At 53.3% G+C, this 25,779-nt stretch overlaps 1 protein-coding gene across 3 annotated transcripts in view; it reads left to right on the top strand.

The window, feature by feature from the left end:
* The window catches only part of PSTPIP1 (proline-serine-threonine phosphatase interacting protein 1), a 40,181-nt gene extending 25,545 nt beyond the window's left edge, over positions 1-14,636 (top strand). For 2 of the 3 annotated variants that reach the window (XM_082452672.1, XM_082452673.1), the window contains exons 4-15: positions 2,401-2,435; positions 2,676-2,782; positions 5,109-5,171; positions 5,799-5,897; positions 6,850-6,895; positions 7,922-8,001; positions 8,598-8,696; positions 9,793-9,889; positions 10,430-10,520; positions 12,978-13,033; positions 13,231-13,364; positions 14,332-14,636. In XM_082452672.1, coding sequence (XP_082308798.1) covers positions 2,401-2,435; positions 2,676-2,782; positions 5,109-5,171; positions 5,799-5,897; positions 6,850-6,895; positions 7,922-8,001; positions 8,598-8,696; positions 9,793-9,889; positions 10,430-10,520; positions 12,978-13,033; positions 13,231-13,364; positions 14,332-14,463 — 1,039 coding nt within the window. In that variant the 3' untranslated portion in view covers positions 14,464-14,636. The remainder of the gene's footprint in view (positions 1-2,400; positions 2,436-2,675; positions 2,783-5,108; positions 5,172-5,798; positions 5,898-6,849; positions 6,896-7,921; positions 8,002-8,597; positions 8,697-9,792; positions 9,890-10,429; positions 10,521-12,977; positions 13,034-13,230; positions 13,365-14,331) is intronic. The other variant, XM_082452674.1, reaches the window with a different exon arrangement.
* The last annotated feature ends 11,143 nt before the right edge of the window (positions 14,637-25,779 follow it).

The raw sequence follows: 25,779 nt of genomic DNA, 5'->3' as shown, positions 1-25,779 counted from the left end.
ACCATGGCAATCGCCCCTTCCTTCCTCTGGTGAGAAGCAGAAGGCTCCAGCTCTCTCCACTTGTGTGGCCATGGTCAGTTTCTTTACCTCTCTGACCCTTGTTTTTCTCATCTGTACAATGCGGATAATGATGGTACCCTCCCTGCCTGGCAGAGTTGTGAGGATTACGTAATTTAGGCCAGCATCTGAACGTACATCAGCAGCACCTGGAGATTTGTTAAAACACAGTGTGCTGGGCCCCTCTTCCAAGCTTCTGCTTCAGGAGGACTGGGGTGGAGCCTGAAATCTGCGTTTCTAACAAACTCCCAGGTGATGCTGCTGCTGCTGGTCTGCTGCTCCTCCATGGCCTCAGTTTCCCTAACTGTCCCCATGGGAGGAGGGAGCCCCCCTGTGAAGCCTGCCTTGCAAGGATTGTGGGGAAATGCAGGCGGGTGGGCAGGGCTGTCTCACTGGGTGTCATGTGGCCATGTGGCCACCAGTGGGCGGGCGCGCTGCTCCGCAGAGAGGCTGGATGGGCTGCAGCAGGATGCGGCCAGCAACAGGGTCCTCGCCGCTGCCTGTGTGTGACCCCAGCAAGCCTGGCCACGCTCGGGCCTCAGTTTCCCTATCGGCCTCGACTGACTGTGGCTCCTCAGGCGTCCTGGTGAGGGGGGAGTTAAGGGGACATAAACACAGGCAGAGAATTTTACCCTTGAGGTAGACAAGCCTCACTTCAGGGCCAATCTGCAACCTCCACACACCATCTCTGTGCACTTGGAGTCTTGGTACCCACAGGGCTGCAGGGAGTGGTGGGGGAAAGGAGCCCAATCTACGGGGCTGCCTCAAGGGGACCCCCTACCTGAAGGCAAATCCAGTGGGGGTTTCTGATAAGAGGGGGCATGCAGTAAGCTCTTAGGTGGGGCATTTTGGAGGTATAGCTCAGGTCAGGTTAAGAGGCCTGGGGGACCCCCAGGTCAGGGTGTGCAGTAGTGGGCTCAGGGGAGGGTGACACAACAGCAACCCTTGTAAAGCATGTGCTTTGCACCAGGTCAGAGGTGCTTTATACATATACATTCATTTAATCCTCATAACCATTCTGTTTGTGCTATTATCCCCATTGTACAGAAGGGGAAACTGAGGCCCAGAGAGGCTAGGTAACTTGCCCAAGGTCATACAGAGAGTGAGTGGCAGAGCTTGGATTGAACTCAGGCCGTCTGGCTCCAGGGTCTGCTTCTAACGCACCTGGGAGTCCAGAGCAGGAAGCCCCTACCCAGGTTCCTAGCCTGGGATTCCAAGTCACCTCCCTCCTCTGCCAGGAGGGGGAGCTCACTCCTCTGAGAAGCCCCTGCCCCTGAGAGCTGATGGGCTGGGGAGAGGCACTTTATTGTCAGTCCCATTCTGACCCAAGGGCCACTCGTGGTGCCCCTTACCCATCAGCAGCAGACAAGACTGGGCCCTGAGTGGGCTCCGACATCTTTGCTCAGATCTCAACTCTGTTTGTAGCTCTGGGAGACAGCCCCCTGGCAGGACTGCCAGATAAAATATAGAATGCCCCCTTAAATTTCAGATAGACAACAAATATTTTTAAAATTGAAGTGTGTTCCAAATATTACATGGGGCATGTTTACATTAAAAAATTATTTGTTGTTTATCTGAAATTTGAACTTAACTGGGTGGTCTGTATTTTTATTTGCTCCATCTGGCAACCCTACCCTTGGGCATCACCCCCTCACACCTCCTATGCCCAGCCAGCCCCTTCCCTTCCCTTTCTCCTTGGTGCCCTCTCTGGAGTGGGCAGTGTCTGCATGTCTGCTTCAGACTGGCCACCTGGTGCCTCCTGACTCCTCCTACTGGGTTTCCTCAGGCACCCCAAGCTTAGTGCACCCAAAAGTAACTCCCCATTTTCCCTCCTGGGCCCCTCTCAGAGGTGTCACCACCATCCACCCAGCCACCTAGCCAGGGACCAGGGAGCCCCTCAGTTTCTCGCTGTCCTCACCTGTACATCCTATTCATCCTGTCCTAAGGCCCCTACATCTCTCCCCTCCATCACCTCTGCCCTGCTTGTCCCCCTCTTCCCCCACAGCCCCCTCCAAAATGTCCTCAGGCCACCTGCCAGGTCTGAACCCCACCCTCTCCTGCTTCGAGGGAGGGCCCTGAAGATGTGCAGAAGCCAAGAGCATTCTGCCACAGTGGGAGGTTTGATTGTTTTGTAACTTCCAAAGAGAGAGCTTTGCATTCCAGAAATCCCAGCTTGAGTTCTGAGCGGAATGTCATGGTCTGGCTAGAGGGTCCCCAGGGTCTAGGTCTCAGTGTGTGAGTGAGCCAGGGCCCTCCCACCAAAATAAGAGTCCCCGGGCCCAGCCAGGACTTCAGGTTCCCCTGCACTGTCCTCCTGCTGACCCTGGTCTTTCTGTTTCACAGCTCCCTGAGGGCCTCCTTTGACTCTCTGAAGCAGCGTAAGTCCCGCCTGCTCGCCACACCAGGCTGCGGGGTGACAGGACCTTCTGGGAACACCAGATCCCCCACCGGTGGGGATGGATGGACGCTGGCCGGGAGTCGAGGCTGGTGGAGGACTTGGGGGTGACAGAGATGAGCTGTGGGGTTGGGGTGGGCTGGCCCAGGCAGGGGCGAATATGTGAGTGGTTGGGGCTCCCCAGGTCTGACACCGGGGACCACCGTCCTTACTCTGCCCCCAGAAATGGAGAATGTGGGCAGCTCCCACATCCAGCTGGCCCTGGCCCTGCGCGAGGAGTTGCGGAGCCTGGAGGAGTTTCGTGAGAGGCAGAAGGAGCAGAGGAGGAAGGTAAGCGGGCACGGGGATGGGCCTCGAGTGGGCGGTGGCTGTTGTCGCTGTGGAGGCAGTAGGGGACGGGCTCTCCCGATGGGCAGCACCCCAGGCTTGCGGGTGATGGCGATTTGAAGGAGGAGAGGGGGCTGTGGACAGACGCCTGGTACTGGGACCAGGGCCCAGCTCTCGGGCCTGAAAGCCCCACTGGGGGTCTTCCCCCTGAGCTGTCTCAGGCCAGGAAGAGGGAAAGACCTTGGTCTTTTTGATCATCCTACTACAACAGGCTATAGAGGGTCCATGACAGCTTGGGGGTATCCAAAGGAGGCAACCTAAGTTGGGGAGTCACCAGAAACTGGTCCTGAGCCCAAGGATCAGGGCTGTTTACCTGGGAGAAAGGAAGACTTGGGTGTCAGTCACTGCAGCCACTCTGCAGGGCTGCCTGAGGCTGAGGGGAACAGACAGAGCTTGTGGGGAGTGGGGGCTGCCGAGCCTACCTCAGCATCCAAAGGTACTGTTCACCCATCTGTAGGGTGTGGCTGTCCCTAGATGGAGGGATTGCATGGAGAGGAAGTGAGGTCCCCATCATGGGAGGTATACAAACAGAGGCTGGAGGCTACTTGTCAGGGAAGCTGCAGAGGTTGGATGGGAGGTGGGCTTGGTGACCCCTGTGTCCCAGGGCACCCTCCCAAGCCTGAGACTCTCTGACTGGCTGAGCACATGGCCCTCTGGGAAGGCAGGTACGGACACATGATCAGCCTCTCAGGGCCTTAGTGATGAGCGTGGTGCCTTGGACAGGGTGGGAGAGGCCAGGGCACAGGAGCACTTCTTGCTTGGAAAGGAAGCATCATTGTAAACTGTCCAAAGAACTGAAAATGGAAAATTCCACACAACTGAGCTGTGAAGGGAAAGAAGGCAACAGTTCATGGCTGGGGCCAGGCTGGGACTGGGTGTCCTGGCCAGGCCACTTACCCTCTCTGCGCCTCAGTTTCCCTCTTGCGGGATGGGACACTTCTGTCCACCTCCCAAGCTTTGGGGGACCCAGCCCAGAACTAGGCCCCTTGCAGTCTTCACAGGCAGGGTGCTGGCTCCGATTAGTAGCTCTGGCCACAGACATTCAGCGTGGCTGTACTCCCTGTCTGCCCATCTGGCCAGCTGGGGCCTCAGGCTTTCAGGATTCTAAATTTGGGCTCCTGAGTAGACAATGGGTCCTCCAAGCCAGCCCCAGAAGTTGGCCCAGCCTTAAGGAGCTGCAGCAGGCGTCCTCTCTGAGCTGGGACTTGCTTGCAGAGTATCTACTGTGATAGCGAGGCCCCAGGATGGCTGTTTTGAGCTTTCCTGTGGCCAGTGGGGCTGTGATGTCTGAAAAAGCTGTTCTGGACAGAGGGACAGTTCCACGGTGTGATCAGGCCTCCCACAAGCGAAGGACAGCCATGATGTAGTGTGCGGGGAAGGCTGCCTGGGTGTGTGTGCACACGTGTGTGCATGTATGGACGTGGGTGTGCGCCCAGGAGAACGTGCATACACCTCTGCACACCTGTGAGCATGTGCATGTGTTTCAGCGTGTCTGTGTGTGGCCAGGTGGCTTCTTGAGGTCTCCCCGCTGGCACCGGCCCCACTGAGACCCCAGGCACAAACCGGCTCCAGCCCCAACACGAGAGGTGTTTCATTTCCAATTATCCTTATAGCCAATCTCTGTCCAGGCCAAGTTCCATCCTCTCCATCTGTACAAGGAGCCTGGGAGGCGAGGTGGAGGTGCAGGGGCCCCGTGTGCACCAGCGTGTGACCATGACCAAGTCTGGGGTGTGTACACAGGGCCCACGGCTGTGTGGCGGACATGGGAGAGTGTGCGTATGTGTACTTGTGAGTGGTGTCTGAGGTTGCTCTGTGAAGGCCTTGTGTATGCAGGTGGGAGCATGGGGGCCTGTTAACGTTTACTTCTGTGTGTGTGCAACTGTGTGTGTGTGTGTGTGTGCCAGCGTGTGTACACGGGGTATGATGGCTTTGAGTAGGTACAGAGGCTTGTGAGTGAAGGACAGCATGCGTGTGTGTGCGCATGTGCATGTAGGTAGGTTGGATATTCCCGGGCTAGAGACCAAGTCCTGGCTGGGGTCTGCAGGGAGAGGATACACCATGTGTATCCATGCCCCGGGCTCCTCTAGCTTTCTGTTCTGAGCAGTAGTTGTGAAAGAGCAGGCTGAGGGAGAGGGAGGGCATCTTGTCAGCACCCCCTTCAGAGCCAGGAAGGGATGCTGGGCCTCATCCCAAGGACACCCTGTCCTATTGGCCTAAGGGAGTGTCCTGAGGCCACGGCCCCAAGCTCAGAGCCTCATGTCCCCTGCAGTATGAGGCCATCATGGACCGTGTCCAGAAGAGCAAGCTGTTGCTCCACAAGAAGGCCATGGAGGTGAGTGCCAGGGTCTTAGGCCTGGAGGGGTGGCAGGGGTCAGGGTGTGGATCCCAGGAGCCCTGGACTGGGACAGGGCTTGCCTCAGGCCTCCATCCAGCAACAGGCACAGCGGCCTGTCGGGTTCTTGGCGTTGCACTTGCTCCCAGGGTGCCATGCAGACTGGCCCAGGCCCTGACCTTGGGGGGCTCCTGACTGATGGGCAAGCAGCCAGTCCCAGACAGTGGTCTACAGGGTCATCCAGGCTGTCCGCTGGGGACTCCAGGGGCAGAGGGAGAAGGGACCCCTGAGCTGTGTCTCCTAGTTCACTGAGTAAGGAGAAAAATAGCTCCACCACGTGTGCAGAGGCTGGCATCGTGCTGATGCATGGCATTTTCAGGGCCCTGCTGGCGGTTTGATGTGACCACACCTCTGAAGAGGCCGGGGCTGCGGGCAGGGCTACATTGTCCCCACTGGGAAGGGGCCTGGGAACAAGACTCCCTTCTCCATCTCCATTCTGGATCCCCAAATCCTTGTCCCTGGTGAGGAGGCCCCCAACCCATCCACAGCCCCCAACAGGGAGAAGGGAGGTTGGGCTCAGGAGCCTCACTCTGGGGCCCCCAAGTCATGCCCCTCCACACCCCCCAGTCCAAGAAGACATATGAGCAGAAGTGCCGAGATGCAGACGATGCCGAGCAGGCCTTCGAGCGCATTAGCACCAATGGTCAACAGAAACAGGTGGAGAAGGTGCGTGGAGCCACTGAGGCCATGTGGTGTCACAGGGCTGGGGCAGGGTGGGGAGGGAGGGAAGGGGTGCCACAGACACTCCAAGGCAAGGTCTGCATCTGGGATATCCTGGCTGCTCACCTCGCTCTGAACCTTCATCCCTCCATCTGTGAGATGGGTTTCCTAGAATCTTAGGGTCTAGATAGACAGAGTCAGCTTGATCCCCTTTGCCATCTCCAGGCTGCACCCAAGGACCCATTCCTCAGAGCAGGCCCACTGCAGCCCAGGCCCAGAGCTCACAGGGCAATGAGAGCAGATGCTAACCCTCACACAACCCTTTGGAGAAGGGCTCAGTAGGCCCATGTCACAGAGAGGAAACAGGCCCAGAGATGGTAAGTGACTTGTTCAAGGTCTGAGGGCCAGGCAGAAACAAAGAAAGCACCCAAACCCAGGTTGTCCAGAACCCAAGCTCTTGACTGCTCTGGCCTCTTGGCCAGGGTAGGAGTGTCAGAGATGCCAGGGCTCAAGAACACATTTTGCCCATTGCACAGACAGGAAAGCTGAGGCCCAGAGAGGGCAGGGGCCTGCAGGTGAGTTGGTGGCAGCAAGTCAGGGACAGAGCCCCAGCCTCAGCCAGTGGGTTCAGCAGTGGGCGTGGGGCCCCAGGGCCCGGCCCCTGGTCTACATTTCTCCCTCTAGTTCTCAACATTCTAGTTTTCACATGTACCTGCATGAAGTGCAGGTTTCTGTTTTATTCCTTTTTTACTGGAACCAGGCTGTGGGCCTTTGTAGGGTGAGGCTGGAGTTAATGATGGAACTTGCCCCCAGTTGGCTCCTGAGTGTCCCCCTGCGTGGCCAGGGAGGGGGTGACAGAGTCCCTTCAGGGTTGCCCAGGGAGGCTCGGAGCCCAAGGGCTGGGCTGGGGGGTTCCCAGGGGCGGGGCCTCAGTGCTGCTTTCCCTCTGTCTCCTCAGAGCCAGAACAAAGCCAAGCAGTGCAAGGACTCAGCCATGGAGGCAGGTACGTGGCTAGCCCACCTCCTCAGCTTAGGGGGTGGAGTGGCTTGGACATTCCTTCCCCCACAGCACACTTCCTTCTCCCTGGCGACACAGTCACGCTCATCACTCTCATTTCCAAACTTATGCAAGTAAAACAAAAACATTCGTTTTCTCACATTTGCCAAGACTGTTCTTGGTGCTTTGCATGTTTTAACTAACACTCACAACAATCCTGCGAGGTGGTCACTATTACTATCCCCTTTTTTTAACAGACCAGGAAACTGTGGCACAGAGAGGTTAATTAACTTGCCCAAGGTCACACAGCCAATAAGTGGTGGTAACTGTATTTGAACGCAAGCCATCTGGCTCCAGGGCCCAGGACTTTCACAGCCACAATCAAGGGAGACAGGCCCACTCATCGCACACACACCTCTCTCTCTCTTACATACACTGAAACACATCAGAGCCTTCTCTGGGCTTCTGTCTCCTCTATCCTTCTCCTGATGCCAGAAGACCCCAACACCCCTTATCTCTGCTGGCACAACTCCTAGGACAGAGGGCTTACCGTTGCTCCCTTCCCCTGGGAAGGCTCTCCCTTCTGCTAGCACTGCCTTTCCCAGGACCCAGCTGCTCCCTTGGCTGGGGGGACAGAGGTCATGGTTCAAGCCTGCTGGCTTCCTAGCCCAATAGCTCCCAATGCTCCCCTTCACCCCTCCTCCAGGGCTGCCCTCTCTGAGCCTCAGTTTCCCATCTGGAAAGTGAGACGGTGGGACCTGGGGATGGTGAGAGGCCCAGATTCTGACCTTGGGTGTATGAGGCTCTGCTCCGGCCCCAGGCAGCTGGACCACAGGGGGAGCTGAGAGTCACCCTAAGGGCAGTACCAGAGTGGGTGGCCCTTATGAGCGTTCAGATGTAGCACCAGCAGCCAGGGCAGGTCTCTCTGAGGAGGAGGAGGGCTCTCCGGGCAGGGGCACTGCAGGAGCAAAGGGGTGAGCTGTGGGAGGGTGTCTAGGCCGCTGGCCTCCCTGAGCACTGCCTGTGCTTCCAGAGCGAGTATACAGGCAGAACATCGAGCAGCTGGAGAAGGTGCGGGGCGAGTGGGAGCAGGAGCACCGGGCCACCTGTGAGGTGAGAGACACTCGCGGCGTGGAGCCTGTTTCCCCAGCTACAAAATGGGAAAGACGCCCGTCCCTGCTCTAGCCGCTTCACGGGGGGAAATGAGGCAGCAGTGGGGGAAAGGCATCATTCCTTCACTCCTTCACTCATCCCCTCACTCCACAGGCCCTGTGCTGAGTCCCTGCCCCCAGGGAGCTCACCGCCTGGCTTTGTGCTCTGGGTCCCCTTTTGCAGGCAGGCATCCTTCACCCCTTTTGGCTGAAGCCGAAACTGAGGCTCAGACAAAACCCATAGCTTCCCTGGGCTCTGCTGATGAGCAGGGCCTGGGAGACAGGCCTCAGGATTCAGGGTCCAGGGCTCCTCTTAAGACACTCCCCAGGGGTATGGTGGGGCCTGGAGGAAGGACGGGGCAGGAAGCCCACAGGTAGTTCAACTTCCCTTCCCAGAAGCCTCAGGAGCTGGCACAGAGGTGGGGGTGGGGACCCCCAGGAAGAGACTTTCCTTTCGGCTTGGCTTCAGCAGAAGGGGTCTGGCTGGTCAGCCCCAGCTGAGCTGAGTGGGGCCGGGCCTGGCCCAGCCCTGCAGCAGCACCCCCGCTTCTCCCCCAGGCCTTTCAGCTGCAAGAGTTTGACCGGCTGACCATCCTCCGCAACGCCCTGTGGGTGCACTGCAACCAGCTCTCCATGCAGTGCGTCAAGGATGACGAGGTGGGGGCTGAGGGCAGGGAGGGGTAGGGAGTGGGAGGGGGCGTGAGGAGAGGGCAGCCTCCTAGCAACAGCGCACCCAGGTCCACCTGAGCCTGTCAGCAGATACCTAGTCCTCTGTGGTCCGAGCCCTGGCCTCACGGGTCTCTGGCCTCAGGGGTCTCCAAACCCAGCGCTGAGCGGCTGCCCCAGGCCCCGAGGACAGGGAGCTCAGTACCACAAAGGGCCACAGCCTCTCTGCCTGCAGACTGGGCTTTGTGGTTACCCTGGCGTCTGCCCTCTCTGCTCACCCCTGCTCCAAGGCCTTGGCTCTGCTATCAGAGCCACAGAGCACATGCTCCCTCTGCTGGGATGGGGAAGGGAGGTGGACACAGCACCTCAGAGGTTTGCAGAGAGGCTGGGGGACCCTCGGTTGCCCTGCTCCAGGCCTGGCATTTGCAGGAGCCAAGGTCCAGTCCCTCTTCTGTCTCCAGACATCTCCAGGGTGTCCTGGTTCTCCCTTACTGAGCTCTACATGCCCGGTGGGCTGGGTGGGTCCTCCTCAGCAGAGAGGGGCTGCCACCTCCCTTGCCAGGGGCCTTGCAGTCCTAGAGCCATAAGCTCCCTCTCTCATGGCAGCCCTGACTCCCTGATGCCCGCTGCTGTTACTTGCCTAACCCCTTCTGCCCATGCGGTAAGGAGTTTTGGGGGTTTTCTCCCCGAATGACTTGAGCCCACCTGGTGACCTCCTTGTAGCGGAGGAAGGAGTGTGGGCTCTGAATCCTCTCATACCGGATCCAAAGCCCAGCACACTGAATTCCTGCTTTGTGACCTTGGGCAAGTCACTCTCCTCCGAATTTCCTCATCTGTAAAATGAGGAAGTAGTGTCCACCTCAGAGAACAGGAGTGGGGTAAATCCCTTGCAAAGGAACTTGTGCACAGTAGGTGTTCGGGAAACAGGAGAAGCTGTCAGCCAGGGCTCTAACCCCTCAGGCAGGCCTGGGGCAGTTACACCTCAAGGCCCCTGGTCAGAGTTCAGACCCGAAGTGGGGGCAGGCTTGATAATGCGGGCATGGAGGTGAGGCCTGGCCCCTCAGCCTCTGCTTTTCCCCGCCCCCAGCTCTACGAAGAGGTGCGAGTGACGCTAGAAGGCTGCAGCGTGGACGCCGACATAGACAGCTTCATCCAGGCCAAGAGCACGGGCACTGAGCCCCCAGGTGAGGCCCACCTACAGGCAGCACAGCCTCTGGGTCCAGGCCCGCCTTCCCTAGGCCTGGCCCAGGCTCTCTGAGCCTCAACTGCCAGGACAGAACTGGGGTGGCTCACAGCTCCCTTCTGGGTGGAGAAGCCTTGGCCAGGCCCGGGGAAGGGGTCAGGGACAGTGCAGTCCTCTGGTTGGGTCCTTAGCCTGCCGCCTCATCCGCGATAGAGGATGAGCAGAGCTTAAGAACACTGACACTGGAGGGGGAGGTGAGGATAGGGACAGAGGCAGGAAGCCTCTCCGGAACACCTGCTCCAGCCTGCTTGGTACCACTAAATCTTGAGTCTAGACTATTCGGTCTTGGTGGTACCCACAGTGAGATCTCTCTAGGAAGGGAGCGGGCCCCCTCCTCAAGCACCAGGGTGGCCAGGGCAAGGATGGGAAAGTGGGGCCCCAGTCTGGGTCTCCGGATGGGGAGAGGATGGGGTGTCGAGTGGCACAGGTCCTTCCTGCCCTGCCCTCGCCACCTGGGGCCTCATGCGCTTGCTGCCTGCAGCTCCGGTGCCCTACCAGAACTACTATGATCGGGAGGTTGGCCCGTTGTCCAGCAGCCCTGGCGTTCAGCCGTCCTGTGGCATGATAAAGAGGTGAGCCGCCTGCTGGATGCCAGCCGGACGGGATACAGAGGGTGGGGCCGGGGGTGGGGAACGGGGGCTGCCAGGAAGGGAGGCCAGCCTCTCCTCCTGCAACTGGCTCTTCCACATGTATTTATTGGGCATCTATTGTGTGCCTGGTGCAGGGTTTAGGCGCTGGGCACTCTTCGGGGACAAGACAGGTTCAATCTAATCTCATGACACCCTCAGCCCGAGGGGACCTAGGCATTAAATAATCACAGCCCCCTTATTCACTAGCGACTATGCTCAGAGCTCCACGGAGACCCCAGCTGGCTGACCCCTTGGCCTCTGCTGGTAGCCTGTTTGGAGCCTTGGACGGTCAGGCTGCAGTGGTAACCCTCTCCCACTGGCATGGGATCAGGGCATAGGAGAAGGCCCTACAGCCAGTACTCTTGGAGAATTCTCCAGGTTTTTCCAGGGCCCCTTCCCTGGCCTGGCTGTGGTAGGTGCCAGGGTCCTGGTGTCAGGCCCCAGCGTGTCACTTGCACAAGTCACACACCTCCTCTAGGCCCAGGGCCTATGAGTGTTGGGGGCAGACTCAGACCTAAGGACCCTCTTGGTTCAGGCCTTGGGTGACGACGGTGACAGCCCACTGGGAGCGCCATGGCCTGCTCAGGGAGCCCCCCTGCCCAGGAGCCAGTTCCCTGAGTGCCCCATCTGTGCGCATCTAGGAGCATCCATGGGCTTCACATGGTGCCTGCGCCCCACCCCCACCCCCAGGCCTCCGTGACCTCCTCCCTCCCTCCAACCCAGTGCAGAGAAGGCCCTGCCTTTGAGAGGTAGGTGGGGTGGAGGTGACGGGCTCCCGGTCCTCTGAGGACAGCTCATTTCTGAGGCCTCTGGAGCCACCCTGCAGGAAGGCTCCTGGGAGGCAGAGGCTTGTGGGCACCACGGCATGCTCCTCCGGGAACCCTGAGAAAGTAAGAACCCCAGGAGGAGGGCATTCCTACCCTCGCTATCATTCCAAAATCTTAGGGGACTCAGACCTCCCTGCACTCCCAGTGAGGACCCAGATCCCAACACAGGTGGTCACCTAAACAACGGGACAGAAGAGCTCACCTGGGGCAGTGTCAAGAAAGGACAGAAAGGGGCCTGATGAGGATGAAAGATAAAAGGGGAAAGAGGTCCCACAGGCGGAGGCCTGGCTGCTGGAGGGGACAGGCAGGGACCACCGTGTGGGGACCAGAAGCCAGGCAGGGCTGGGGAGGGGCAGGGGCCACTGGCCCGGAAGTGAGTGGAGGGAGGAATGGAGTCGAAAGTGTAGACAACCCTGGCACACACAGCCTCGACGAGTTCTGGTCCTCCAGCCCCAGCCCTGCTGGGTTAACCCTACCTGGCAGGGGCAGGAGTGCCATGGGCACTAAGTCTGCAGGGCCCAAGTTAGCATCAGGCCTTCCCACGTGTGCCAAGTCCACGCATGCCTGTCCATGTGTTTCCATCCTGGGCCCTCAGCTCCACAAACCCTGCAAGGGGGCGGGGGTCCTGGATTCTCCCACCCTGGGAAAGGTCTCTGTGTCCCACCTGGCACTACAGGGCAGTCTCCTACGGGCCCAGCCCCTTACTGGGCACTCAAGACCCCTGGGGGGGTCTGGCCTGGTCCCTATTTCAGTCTTATCTCCTATACACCCCAAACTGGTCCACTCCACTTCCCAAATTCCTCTGTCTGTACAATCTGCACCTTTGCACTCCTCTCCCATTCACCGGCAATGCCTTGCACTCCAGTCTCTACCTGATAAAGTTGAGTCTTTGCAGACTTGGCTTGACCCCACCAGGCCAGGAAGCCTTTCCTGAGCGGGGGAAGTAGCATCAGCCTCTACTCGTTTAGCCCTTAGCACTGTCTCCTTCAGGGTACCCACATCTGGTTCCTTACTAGGTACCCCAGTGTCTGCCTCTGCCTCTTGCTTCTTGCCTTTTTTTTCTCTCTTTTAGTCAACAAACTTCCATGACTCCAGCTCAGTCCAGGTCTGAGCCAGGCACGAGGGAAGGGGTGAATTAGCCCAGCACTGCCTCCCGGACCTCATTTTGTGTGGTCGGGGAGCAGCTGGGCTGCCCAGGCTGGTGAAGGTCCTAGCGAGGTGTGAATGGGCCAAGCTCTAGGGGGCAGTTCCCTTGCCCATGGGGGAGGCTGGAGCAGGGGCCTGGCGGGTGTAGGGCCTGGGCCCTGGAGCACAGAGGTCTTAGAGCCCCCAGTTAGGCCCTGAAGGGAGCAGGTACTGAGAAGACATCTACAGGGTGAGGGAGTGGGAGAGCGCGGCTGGGGAAGAGCCACTGGACCACTCTTTAGGGAGCCCTCATGGTGAGGGGCACCCCATAAATCACATCTGTGCCTGGAGGCTAGGGCCAACCCCAGCCCTGGAGCCCTGTGGGCTCCCTGCCTCATCTAGTCCCCCCGTCCCACCCCGACTCACCTGCTTTCCTCCCTGTCCCCAGGTTCTCTGGGCTGCTGCATGGAAGTCCCAAAACAACATCGTCAGCAGCTTCTGCGGGTAATTGGGGGTGACAACTGTCAACCTGGGGTGAAGGAGAGGATGCCTACTTGGCACAGATGGGCCTTCCAACAGCTGGGAGGTTGGGGGTTGGGAAGAGGCTGGGCCAAGTCTGGGGAAGCTCCACGTCGGGGGGGGGCCTCCAGGGACCACTGTTCTTTGTAAGGGGTGGGTGCCAGGCCTCACCCTGCTCTCAGCCTCCACAGAGACCCTGACTCCCACCTCTGATCGGAATGAGGGTGTCTATGCCGCCATCGCTGTGCAGGAGGCACCAGGACCCCACACCCTGCCAGCCCAGGATTACAGGGCGCTCTATGACTACACAGCCCAGGTGAGGCCCCCGCCCTCCCCTCCTTGGCGGGCACCAGTATGCCCAAGGGTGTGCTCACACGTAGGCACATGCACTGTGAGTGGGCTGGGGTGGGTGCCCTTAGAACAGCACCTGGCCTTTGGCAGGGGCCCAGTGCGGACCTGCTGAGTGACAGCTGATGAACGGCACGAGGGCCTGGGTCACAAGCGCACGCGGTATACAGGCAGGTGTGCGCACGCGCGGCCGCTGGCGGACCTGGAGCTATCTGAGGATCAGGCTCTGCACCCACGGGTGAGGGCCTTGCTCTCCGTGAGCACGGGCGCCCGGAACAAGCCATGGTCGGAACGAGGCACTCAGCTGTGCCGGGGCTGATTTTCTGAAGCCCACAAGGGGAGGATGAGTAAAGGGGCCACAGGGTAGCTGTGCCCAGATCCCTAGAGAGTCTAATCTGCTCCCAGTTTGAGGTGAGGGAGTACAGAGCTGGACTCCAGATCCACTGGGACTGAGGCTAAGCATCTCCTTGGGGCTCGGCGGGCTGCACCGACTCCCGAAGCCTGGTCCCTGGAGAGGGAGACAGCCCAGGAGAATGATGGTGTGCCTGTATGACAAGGGCTAGCAGAGGTGGGGGCGTGGCAAACACACCTGCCCCCTGACTTGCTAGGTTGCCGCGTCTGAAGCAGGGAGGGGAAGGAAGCGGCAGGGAGGTGAAGCAGGGGAAGAAGCCCCAGGTTGTGTGTGGGAGGCCCACAATGACAAACCAGAGGGGACAAGAGGCTGAGCCCCACGAGGCGCCCACACCCTATGTCTCCAGGGCTGCCTTAGCCCAGAATGGCCTTTTCTTGCAGCCCCAGGAGGCCAGCATGTCTCAGCTGACAGCTCACCTGGGAGACAGGCTGGCATTTACTGCCTGGGGTGGGGGGAAACGCCTGACCAGAGGCCCTCCCAGCAGGCCCCCGTCAGCCTGATGCGTTTTCATTCTCCTGCCCAGAATTCCGACGAGCTGAACATCTCTGCAGGGGACATCCTGGAGGTCATCCAGGAAGGGGAGGATGGCTGGTGGACAGTGCAACGGAACGGGCAGCGTGGCTTTGTCCCTGGCTCCTACCTGGAGAAGCTTTAAGAAGGGGCAGTAGCCCCCGCCTGGACCTGTCCTGTCCACGGGGCCAGCAGTGCCCCCACCCCTGCCCTGGCCTCGCAGGGGCCTCAAGACAGAGCCTGCCCTCAGGAAAGGTACTGGCTGCTCCCGAGCAGTCCTTCCCACAGGGAATAAAGGAGCGCTCTTTTTCCTCCTTGCACCCGTGTCCAAGTGCTCAATTCGGAGGAGGCAAAGGAGGGGAGAAGTCCAGGAGAGCAGAGCTCCCCACCTGCAGTGTTGTCACTGAGGCCCCAGCTCGGGTCTGTCCCAGGTCTGCTGGGGATGGGGAGGTACCCTAGCCCTGGGTCCCGGGGAACTGCCAGGGAGACACGTTCACAGCGGGCAACAGGAGCAGGCCGCAGAGGTCAGGGAGGATGGGGTAGGGGCAAGGAGAAGCTCGGGTCAGCTGGGATGGGGAGACCAGGTTTCCTGGGGCAGAGGGACTAGAGCAGGGCAGCGGCAGACAGAACACAGGGAAGGCAAGAGCAGCAGGACAGGGCAGGTGTGTGAGCACAGGGAGGAGGGACACCTGGAACGTTCTGGGGATGAGCCAAGCTTAGTTGCAGGCAGGAAACAGGTGACAGGTCTGCCGAGGTGGAGGGGCTGTGGCACGGTCGCTTAGGCGGCCTGGAGTCTACGCGGGCTGAGCTGGGCACAGAGGTGGCTGAGCTCCTCTTCCACTCTTGGTGCTCCCCGGCCTTTGTCTCTTTGGCCCCAGAAACGTAACTTCTACTGCTGCCCGAGGCCTGCCACGGCCCTGCTCCAGCCACGCCAAGGGCCTGGGGAGTGACTGCGGGGGGAGAGCCAGTGGGAACCGGCCCCTCCGCAGTCCTAGGCCTCCCTGGCGCTCGCCTGTGGGAGCCCCAACACTCTGCTGGCACGGCAGGCCAGCCGCCCGCCCCGACTCAGGGCCAGACATACTGGGGGGGCCTCCTCCCTGGGCACACCTTGCGTGAGCCCGTTACTATCCCCGCAGACCACCTTCCCTGGGACTTCATCACTTCGCCTGCTCATTCATAAACCTTTGTGGCCCACCCCCTGTGAGCGCAAGAGGAGGAACGCCTCAGACGCTGGCTTTACTCAAGGGGCTCTTGACCTGGTGGAGGGGAACAGATAGTCCAGAAAGCTGGTGGCAGTACAGGAAACGTCCTGATGTGCCGAGTAGTCCTGAGGCTTCTGGGAACAGGTGACCGAGATAAGCCAAGGAAAAGGGGGAGCTGTTCCAGGAAAGAGGGGGTTCCTTTCTGCTCCTGCCTGCCTGTGATGACAGCCTCACAATGGGCAGGGACAGAGAAGGGAGCGAGGGGCATCACCGAATTCTCCAGGATTTAGAACTAGAAGAGACTCTGGGGGAATCTAATCTGACCTCCTGCACGACTGGGCACCAGGCACTCCTGTCAGCTTCAACACCTCTGTGACTGGGAGCTCGTGGCACCCACGGAAGCCTGCCGTGGACCTGTGGTTTCCCACCAGTCCTGGCTCTGCCTGGCCAGCCGTCCACCTGGCAGCCACACGGAGGAACATTCCACGTGCTCAGGCAAACATCAGATGCCACAGTAGCAAAAACGAGGCCCTTGACCAAGCTCTGCCCTAGGAAGATGACTAGGAGGGGCTGGTAAAGGGGGCTGTTCCTCTGTTTATTGCAGACGTCCATCTTTATGCCCTTATCTTCATCACTTAAGCAAAAAAGTGGGTTTGATTAAACAAACATGACACCTGGTCAAGGAGGGGGATGGCCGGACTGTGGCCTCTGACCTCAGACTCAGGTGTGAGAACACCTCGAAAGTCTACAAAGCATTTAAGGGTTGTTTCCACCCAGTATTATTCATGCTGGGGCCAGGCAGAGGTGAAAAGGCACAGGGCAGCCCCTGGGTGCAGGGTAGGGTCCTGGAAGCACGGCTCCAGCTACCCTCTGCTAGATGCCACCCCACCACTGCTTCCGCCAGAGGGTGTACGGCAGACGGGGTGGGAAAGGGCTTTGGGTCTCTGAAAAAAATCAGACTGAGGCTTAAATCCTTCCTGAAATGTAAATAAATTGTCTTTTATAAAGCATATTGTACAAGTGAACTGACCAAATGACCACACCTGTCCCTGACACATCTGAGGTTTATAAATAGGGATGTTTGGAAAGAAAAATGTAAACTTGTGCTTGGTTTTATGCTCCCTGAAGGAGAGAGAGAGAAGTCAGTGACTAAAGCCCTGCTTACACAAATGCTTGCCTGGGCCAGAAACGTTGCCCGGGACAGCCAGATATGGGAGCTGTCAGAAGTAATTCAATCAAGCAAGGTATTTTGATGACTTCTGTGTGACTGACACTGTATTTGAAAATGGGGGGGGGGGGTGCTAAGATAAGGGGGTGCTGTCAAAGAGCTCACTCACCCCGGAAGTAGTACAGAGACACTATCACCCCTCTGATACAAGGTAGACAGTGAGTAGGGCAAGAGTAGGACCGGGAGACCAGGTGCAGGCTGTCCAACACAGAGATGATGGTGGCTTCTCCAGGAAGTGGCAACTGGGCTGGAGAGCAATTCTGGAAGAACGAGGGAAATAGATCAACAGGACTTGGTAACTTACAGGATGTGAGACAGGAAAGGGAAGAGTGGAAAGGAAGGAGATGAGAAGCGATTTCCCTTCCCAGGTGGAGTAGGAGGTGGAGGAGGGGTAGCAGCAGGGACAAAGTCTGAGCAAAGGCCCAGAAGAGGCAGGACAGCCACGCAGACTGACCACTGGCATTGGGTCATATATGGGCAGCCAAGAGGAAAGAAAAGAGGAGAAAGTTAGGTATCAGTGCTTTATTTATTCCTTGAAAATACCTTGTCATCTTGATTGAGCATTCCATTCAACTGCAAAGATTTTTTAAAAAACCTTTAGCCTAGGTATTTATCATCATTTCTGACAGGTGCCGCAGTGTCTACAGTCCTGGAGGGTGATGGGTAACGAGTGTTAGATAACAGAGCCTGTGCTCCGGTCATTTAGGCAGTCAGAGAATAGAACTGAAAGCAACTCTTGGGTCACAATTTATACCAGGAAAAAAGAAACCCACGAATGAATCTAAGTCAGATTCATTGCCTCTGCAGCCTTCTCCATTCTCTGTGCACCAGGTCACAACCTCAGCTGGACAGACAGCCTTCCCAGCAGAGGAGATGGTGACAAATAAAGAGGTTGTTGGTGTGTGTGTAATTGGGTGTATAAATAACTGCAGCCCTCTTCTTGACAGAGGGCTGCTCAAAGCCAGAATGGAGCAGGAGGAAAAGCATGGCCTCTGAAGTCAGACTATCAGGGTCTGAATCCACGCTCATGCTTCCTTGTGTGGTCTTAGGCAAGGCACAGTTTCTCTGGACCTCAGTATCATCAGTAAGATGGGTGCAATAAGCCCCCGTGTAAGTTGCTATCCTTGTAAAGTTCAAAATTAGATATAAGTGCTAATTAAAAGCATGAGATGATCATTTTTAATAAAAAAGTCCACCACCTCCAAATCTTGGCTATGATCAACAGTAGCTTTGCGCTTGGTATAGCATCCTCACTTAATGTGTCCTCTGGAGAGTGTTGGTTATGTAGGTAATTCCTTCCCAAAGGTGACAAGGAAGAAAGGAGAAGCAATGCACTATTTGGCCGAACTGGACACATGCACCACTGGGGTCTAACACTTAAGTCCAACCACCCTCCCACAGCTATTCTCAGGCCTGGCAACCTCAGCACAGGGGTAGCTGTTAGGCTCCGTCTGGCTGAACCAGGATATCTGCCTATTTCCCATCCTGGCACGTGAAGCAGCAGCACAAGCCCAGAACAAGGTCACCACCAGCAAGTGGGCACCCCATCCTCAGCACCCTCACAGGATTCTCAAGACCACAGGGATGTGGCTTTCAAACTGTGCTCTACAAAGCCCTATCAGGAGCCAGAGGGAGGAGAAGGGGAGCCCCCACTCCATCTCAAGCTCTACTTGTACAGTTTACCTATTGGACCAGCAGTGGTTCTCACCCCTGGCTGCTCCATGGAATCACCTAACAAGTGATTTTTAAATGTTGATGCTTTGGTCCCACCTTAGACGAACTGAATCCAATTCTCTGCCAGCTGAGCTTGAGCATAAATATTTCGAACATTGAGAACTTTTCTAGCTAATGGGTTCTTCAGCTGAAAAAAGAAAGTTTGAAAACCATCTTCTTATGGCACCATAGTGACATTTCAGACACTGAGTGTCCCACTATGGTGCTGGGGATACAAACATAAACAAGTCTCTTTTCTATCCTATTATAACTTCTGTAACTATTTTACTTTCAGTGGATAAACTCAAGAGACCAGGACCTGTGTATGAGTTAATTTCCCCCACGACTAGCCATGTACTCAGCACTGTCCAAAAAGGTATTCAGTAGGTAAACTCAGAAAATTTCTGCAAGTTACTGCATAGTACCCTCAGGAAATCTCAGGGACACTGCAAGAAAGAGCCACACAGCACATGCAAATTATTTTCAAGAACTGCAAGGATGCTGCATATAAGATCAAGTACCCAAAAAGTAGGGGCTCCTACGCACCAACAATAACCAATTAGCAAATGTATCAGCAACATTACCCCATTCACAATAGCAATAGACATTGAGTTTCACAGAAAAGTTTCCCAAGTAAACTTAATTCTGTTAAAATCTATAAGAAAAACAAAAATCAAAAACAACCTATCAAACTGGGCAGATGATACAAACTGGAAATCCCGGAGATACAAATGGCTGAAACAGCTTTAAAAACATCCTGGGCCTAGCTAAGAGTCAAAGACATACATCTACTGGATGGGAAGAAAAGGTAAAGGCTGATACTAGCCAAAGTGTCAAAAACAGATCAAGATGGTGGAGTAGGAGGATGGGGGACTCACGTCCCCCAGTGAACACATCACAAATACATCTACATGTGGAACAATGCTCACTGAAAACTAACCGGAGACTGGCAGAAAGACTCCTGTGCAAGCAAGGCTGTAAGAAAGATGCACAAAGAATCAGGCAGGAAGGTAAGAGAAGTGATCAGGTTGGGACCTGTGCCCTTGGGAGGGGACTCAAACAAGCACGGCGATTACACGGGCAGAGATCCTTCCCGTGGAGTGAGCGGTTCCAGCCACATATTGGGTGCCCCAGGAAGATGACATCCCTCGGTTGGCTGGAGGGCCGATGGCACTAACAGAAGGGCTGGGGGAAGCCTGGACTCGACTCAGGAGGAACAAGCACAGACTTGCTTACTCTTGAAACAGGGCAGATTGAAACTACACAGGTCTCTGACCGGTTTCCCACCACTGCTCCAGCATGCACCCAGCCTGAGCCAAGCAACAGCTCTGGCCTCACTTGTTCCAAAAAGCAGCGCCACACTGGCGCAAGGGCTGTCTTGGCCAAGAGGAAAGCTCGTCTGTGAGGCACAAAGGTAGCCCAGATCCAGAGCAGTGTCTAAGTAGGGCAGGGGCAGCCATGACTGGCGCTTACACAGGCAGCCCATTCAGAAGCTGTCCACTGACTATGGCCAGACCTCCACAGCCCAGGCCCGAGCCACACCGAGTGCCCACACACGCCCCGCTTGCTCTGAGGTGCAGCTGCACGCCAGGGTGAGCATGGCAGCGGCTGAGTGAAGAGACAAAGGAGGCTCAGATGTGGAGCAGCACCTGAGCAGGGGAGAGGCAGCCCTGACTGTTGCTTACACAGGCAGCACGTCAGAAGCAGCCTAGATCCCTGACTGTGGCCAAACTGCCGCAGCCTGTGCCAGCACTCACACCAAGGACTGGCACGAGTCCCTCTTCCCCCAGCATTGCTCCGCTCTGGGGTGAGTGTGCCAGCGATGGCGTCAGAGAGCACACACTTTAAAGGGAACAGAGCTAGCTCGGACCTGACCCTCAGAACTTCTGCTCCAGCAACTTGAGACCCACCTGCCCCTAATAGCATGGTGACAGCCATTGAGAATAAGGGACGTCACCTCTCACACCTGGCTCTGGCCCTAGCCCCTCTCTCTGCAGTCCCACCTTCTACCAAGGTGACAGCTGCCAGCATGCCCTGGAGAAAGATGTGACTTGTGTTCACATCAGATCCAGCTTCCCCACCAAAGCCACTGGGCACGTGCAGAATGTGTAGGGTTGCTCCCACACAAGGATGCCCCTTTTCAAGACTGCAGTAGGTAACTGTTTCACCTAATTTCATAGAGACAGAGAAAGTTAAAATGAGAAGACAGAGGAGTTTGTTTCGATCGGAAGAGCAAGAGAAAACCTCTGAAAAAAACAACTAATGAAACAGAAATAAACAATTTACCAGATAAAGAGTTCAAAGCATTAGTAATAAGAATGCTAACTGAATTAGAGGAAAGAATACATAAACACAGTGAGAATTTTAACAAGGAACTAGAAAATATAAAAAAGAACCAGTCAGTACTGAAGAATGCAATAACAGAAATGAATAACACACTAGAAGGAATTAACAGCAGACTAGATGATACAGAAGAATGTGAAAGTGATCTGCAAGAGAGAATAATGGAAATCACCCAATCAGAACAGCAAAAAAAAAACAACAGTAAAAAATGAGAACAGTTTAAGGCATCTCTGAGATAATATCAATCATACCGACATTCACATTACAGGGGTCCCTGAAGAAGAGAGAAAGAAAAGGGTCAAAAAGGTATTTGATGAAATTATGTAGGAAAATTTTCCAAACCTGAAGAAGGAAACAGATATCCAGATATAGGAAGCCCAGACGGTCCCAAACAAGATGAACCCAAACAAACCCACACCAAAACATATCATGATTAAAATGGCAAAAGTTAAAGAGAAAATTCTAAAGGCAACAAGAGAAAAATAAAGAGTCATATACAAGGGAACCGCCATAAGGCTATCAGCTGATTTTTCTATAGAAAGCTTGCAGACCAGACGGGATTAAATATTCAAAGCGCCGAAAAAGGGAAAAACCTGCAACCTCACATACCCAGCAAAATAATCATTTAGAATTGAAGGAGAGAGAAAGAACTTGTCAGACAAGCAGAAACTAAGAATTCATCAATACTAAACCAACCCTAAAAGAAATGTTAAATGGTCTTCCCTAAGTGGAAAGGAAGAGGCTATAACAAGAAGTATCTATAGGAAAGGAGAAATCCCACTAGTAAAAGCAAATATATAGTAAAGGCTGAGGATCAACCACTTAAATAAGCTAGTACAAAGATTTAAAAAAAAAAAATTGTAAAAACAACTATAGCTACAACAATCAGTAAAGGGATAAACATGAAGATGCAAAATAGGACATCAAAAACAAAATATGGAGAAGGGGAGTAGAAAATATACACCTTTTGGAATGTGTTTGAATGTAAATGACTACCTGTTTGAAATAGGCAGATATAGTTATAGATCAGCATATATAAACCCCATGGTAACCACAAAGCAAAAACCTAAAATAGACACACAAAAACTAGAGAAAAAGGGACACAAGCATACCACTAAAGAAAGTCATTAAATCACAAGTGAAGAGACTAAAAGAAAAGAACACAGAAGAGCTACAAAAACAAGTAATAAAATGGCAGTAAGTACATACCTACCAATAATCACTTTAAATGTCAATGGACTAAATGCTCCAATCAAAATACATAGGGTGGTTGACTGGACGAAAATACAAAACTCAACTATATCCTGCTTATAAGAGACTCACTTCAGAGCTAAAGACACACAAAGACTGTAAGTGAGGAAATGGAAAAAGAAAGAAGAGGATATAACACTCATTAACATATAGGCACCTATTACAGGAGCACCTAAATACATAAAGCAAATATTAACAGACATAAAAGGAGAAATTGACAATAATACAATAATAGTAGGGGACTTTAAGACCCCACTTACATCAATGGAGAGATCATCCACACAGAAAATCAGTAAGGAAAGATTGGTCGTAACACATTAGACCAGTTGGAGTTAATAATAGCTACAGGACACTACATCCGAAAAAAGCAGAATACACATTCTTTTCAAGTACACATGGAATGTTTTCCAGGATAGATCACAAAACAAGTCTCAAGAAATTTAAGAGGATAGAAATTACATCAAGCATTTTTTTTCCAACCATAACAGTCTGAAACTAGAAATCAATTACGGGAAGAAAAACGGGAAAAGCACAAACACATGGAGACTAAGCAACATGCTACTAAAAAACCAATGGGTCAAAGAAGAAATCAAAGAGACAATCAGAAAATGCTTTGAGACAAATGAAAATGGAAACAACTTTCCAAAATCCATGGGATGCAGCAAAAGCAGTTCTAAGAGGGAAGTTTATAATGATACAGGCCTTCCTCAAGAAACAAGAAAAAACTTGTTTCTAACCTAACCAACCATCCAAGTAAATTAGAAAAAGAACAAAGAAAGCCCAAAGTCAGCAGCAGGAGGGGCTTAATAAAGATCAGAGAGGAAATAAATAAAATAGAGACCAAAACATAACAAACGAACATCAGAAATGATCAGTGAAACCAAGAGCTGGTTTTTTGAAAAGATAAACATAATTGAAAAACCTTTAGTCAGGCTCATCAAGAAAAAAAGAGAGAGGACTCAAATAAACAAAATAAGAAATGAAAAAGGATAAATAACCACCAAAATCACAGAGATACAAAAAATCGTAAGAGAATACTATGAATAGTTATATGACAACAAATTGGACAACCTAGAAGAAACAAATTTCTAGAAACATACAATCTTCCAATACCCAAAGTATCAACAAAACTGTAAGAAAATGCAGACTTTCATATACTGCTAGTGGGAATATAAACTGGTATAACTTTTCTGAGGGTAACTGGATGTATCTAAAAGTACAAAGTAAACCACTACTGAGAATCTATCCTTGAGTCCATGCAAAAATGTAGAACACGGGGTAATGAAAATGCTTTGGAACTAGATAGAGGGGGTGGCTGCACAATATTGTGAACGTACTAAATGCCACTGAGTCGTTCACTTTAAAATGTTAACTTTATGCTGTGTGAATTTCACCTCAATAAAGTTTTTTAAAATTAAAAAAAATTCTAAATGCCTGACAGCATGTGTACGAAGGTGTTCACTGCAGTGAGGCTGGAATCAACGAGTGCCTGTCCACTGTACATTGGTTAATCATACCATTACTATATCTATGCAGCTAACAAAACGCAAGAACAAATTCTACAGTCTGATACAGGTAATAGTACACATTTTGCTGAGAAGAAAAGAAGAGCACCTATAGAATAGAATTCATATAATAGCAAAAAGCAAAACCACAAACCATGACCAAGTCTGTTTTTGTATATGTAGAGAAAACAGTTTAGAAGGGTACACATCACTGCTAAACTTGCTTACCTGTGGGCACATTTTCCTTATAGGTGTCTGTATGGTTTACATTTTTTAAAGCACTATTACTTTTGTTAAAATTAGGAACAACTTTTAAAAGGCAGTAAGATAGCTCTGATAGAATGAGAAGCAAAGACACCCCTGTAGCGATGAGTACAGCTAGAGCCAGGGACCAGGGCTCCTTGGAGAAACAATGATTCCAGGGCTGAGGGGAGGTGGGTACAAGATGAATCTGGAACATCTCGCTATGTCAGAAATTATAGAAGTGTTAAAAAAATGTCGGGATGTAGGAGACAACTTGAAGGGGCTCCCACTGGTCACATCTGCAACTATTTAAGAACGAAAAACAAAATAAAAGGACAATAATGAATTACAGACCATTGAAAAAAAGGAGAATCCATCAGTTCACAATGAATATAAATAAGATATATAAAAATAAATAATTGGGGAAGAGGGAAGGAGGGCAGACTGGTAAATGAGGAAGGAACGCTGAATTGGAAAAACAGTATTTCACAATCATCATTTTAAGATGGAATCTAAAACAACAATCATCATAGGAAAGATTGAATCAGGCCAGAGTCAGTACTATTTGCTAAATCTAGGGAGAAGTTTGGTGAGGAGCAGGATATTTACATGGTCTTACATCTCCAGAGATTGCTTGAGTTGGAAGGGGAAAAACAATAACTATACCATGGAGAAAGTGGAAGACATCCTGTCCAGGTGTGCTAGGTATGAATTTGTTGCCTCTTAGCTCCAAACTTGCCTTCCTTTCCCTTCCTTGCCACACTGAAGCTGGGACTCCGCACACTACATTTCTCTTTGCGAGCTGGCCAACAGGGGCCTCTGAAGGGGAAAGCAGGGCTGGAAGAGACCATTAGTGTTTCAGTCTGGCCTGGATCCCAGCAGCATCCTCCACAGCGATTGTTCTTTGCTCTCATGTCTCGGCAGGCACCTCCAGGGAGCTGATTCTGCAGCACAGGGCAGGCAGCATGTTCCTGCTGGTCAGGCTTACAGGGCCCTCCTCTGAGGTTCTAAGTTCCTTCCTTGTCTTCTCGTCCCTTGATCCTCGGGGTGGTAGCTGTTTTCTATTCAGACGCTTTAGAGCTCTCTTCTTTCCCTTTTAGTCGTTACCTACCTCTTAACTCAGTTAACAATTATTTACATTAAAGTTTTCCTATTTACTTTTTCCCCCTCACTGGACCCTGAATGATACACCAGGTGATCAAAATTAAGATCACCACTGAGGGGCAGATGACATTGTGCTTCCTGAGAGGACATATGACATAGTGTTCCAGCCACCTGGAATGCAAAACTCAATCTAATCTAATCAAGAGGAAACATCAGATAAACCCCAAATGAGTCGCATCATTTAAAAGAAGAAACTGTATTCTTCCAAAATGTCAATGTCGTAAGTGACAAAACTGTGGAAATGCTCCAGATTAAAGGAGACCAGAGACATGACAACTATCTATAATACTTGATCTTGGACCAGATCTAGAACTGGGTGGGGGTGAGGTTCTACAAAGGACATTGAGATCAATTAGAATGTGAATGGTATTTTAAACTATTTTATCAGTGTTAAATGTACTGAATTTGATAACTGTATTGGGGTTGTTAGAGTATCTTTATTCTTAGGGAATACCCACTGAAGTATTAGAGCTAAAGGGCCATGATGCATGCGCAGAGAGAGGCATATGCAAGAATACAAATGACAAATCAAATGGGGTAAATGTTACTCAGTGGATCTAAGTAAAGGATATTTGGGCCTCGTATGTACAATTCTCATTCCAGCAACTCTTTTGTAACTCTACATTTCCAAATAAAATTAACTTTTAAAAAAAGGCAACAGGTTACAGCAGTAGTTCTCAGCCTTCACTGCACTCTGGACGCCCCAGGCCACTTCCGAAGCTCTGGGACCCAGGCATCTGTATTCTCAAAGTTCGCTGGGTGATTCCAATGTGCAGGCAAGGGTGGGAAATACTGGTGCAGTGGGGGAGCTC

The sequence above is a fragment of the Balaenoptera physalus genome, assembly GCF_965194825.1.
Source record: "Balaenoptera physalus genome assembly, chromosome: 2".
Classification (NCBI taxonomy): Eukaryota; Metazoa; Chordata; class Mammalia; order Artiodactyla; family Balaenopteridae; genus Balaenoptera; species Balaenoptera physalus.
This window is presented reverse-complemented; position numbering and strand designations above follow the sequence as displayed.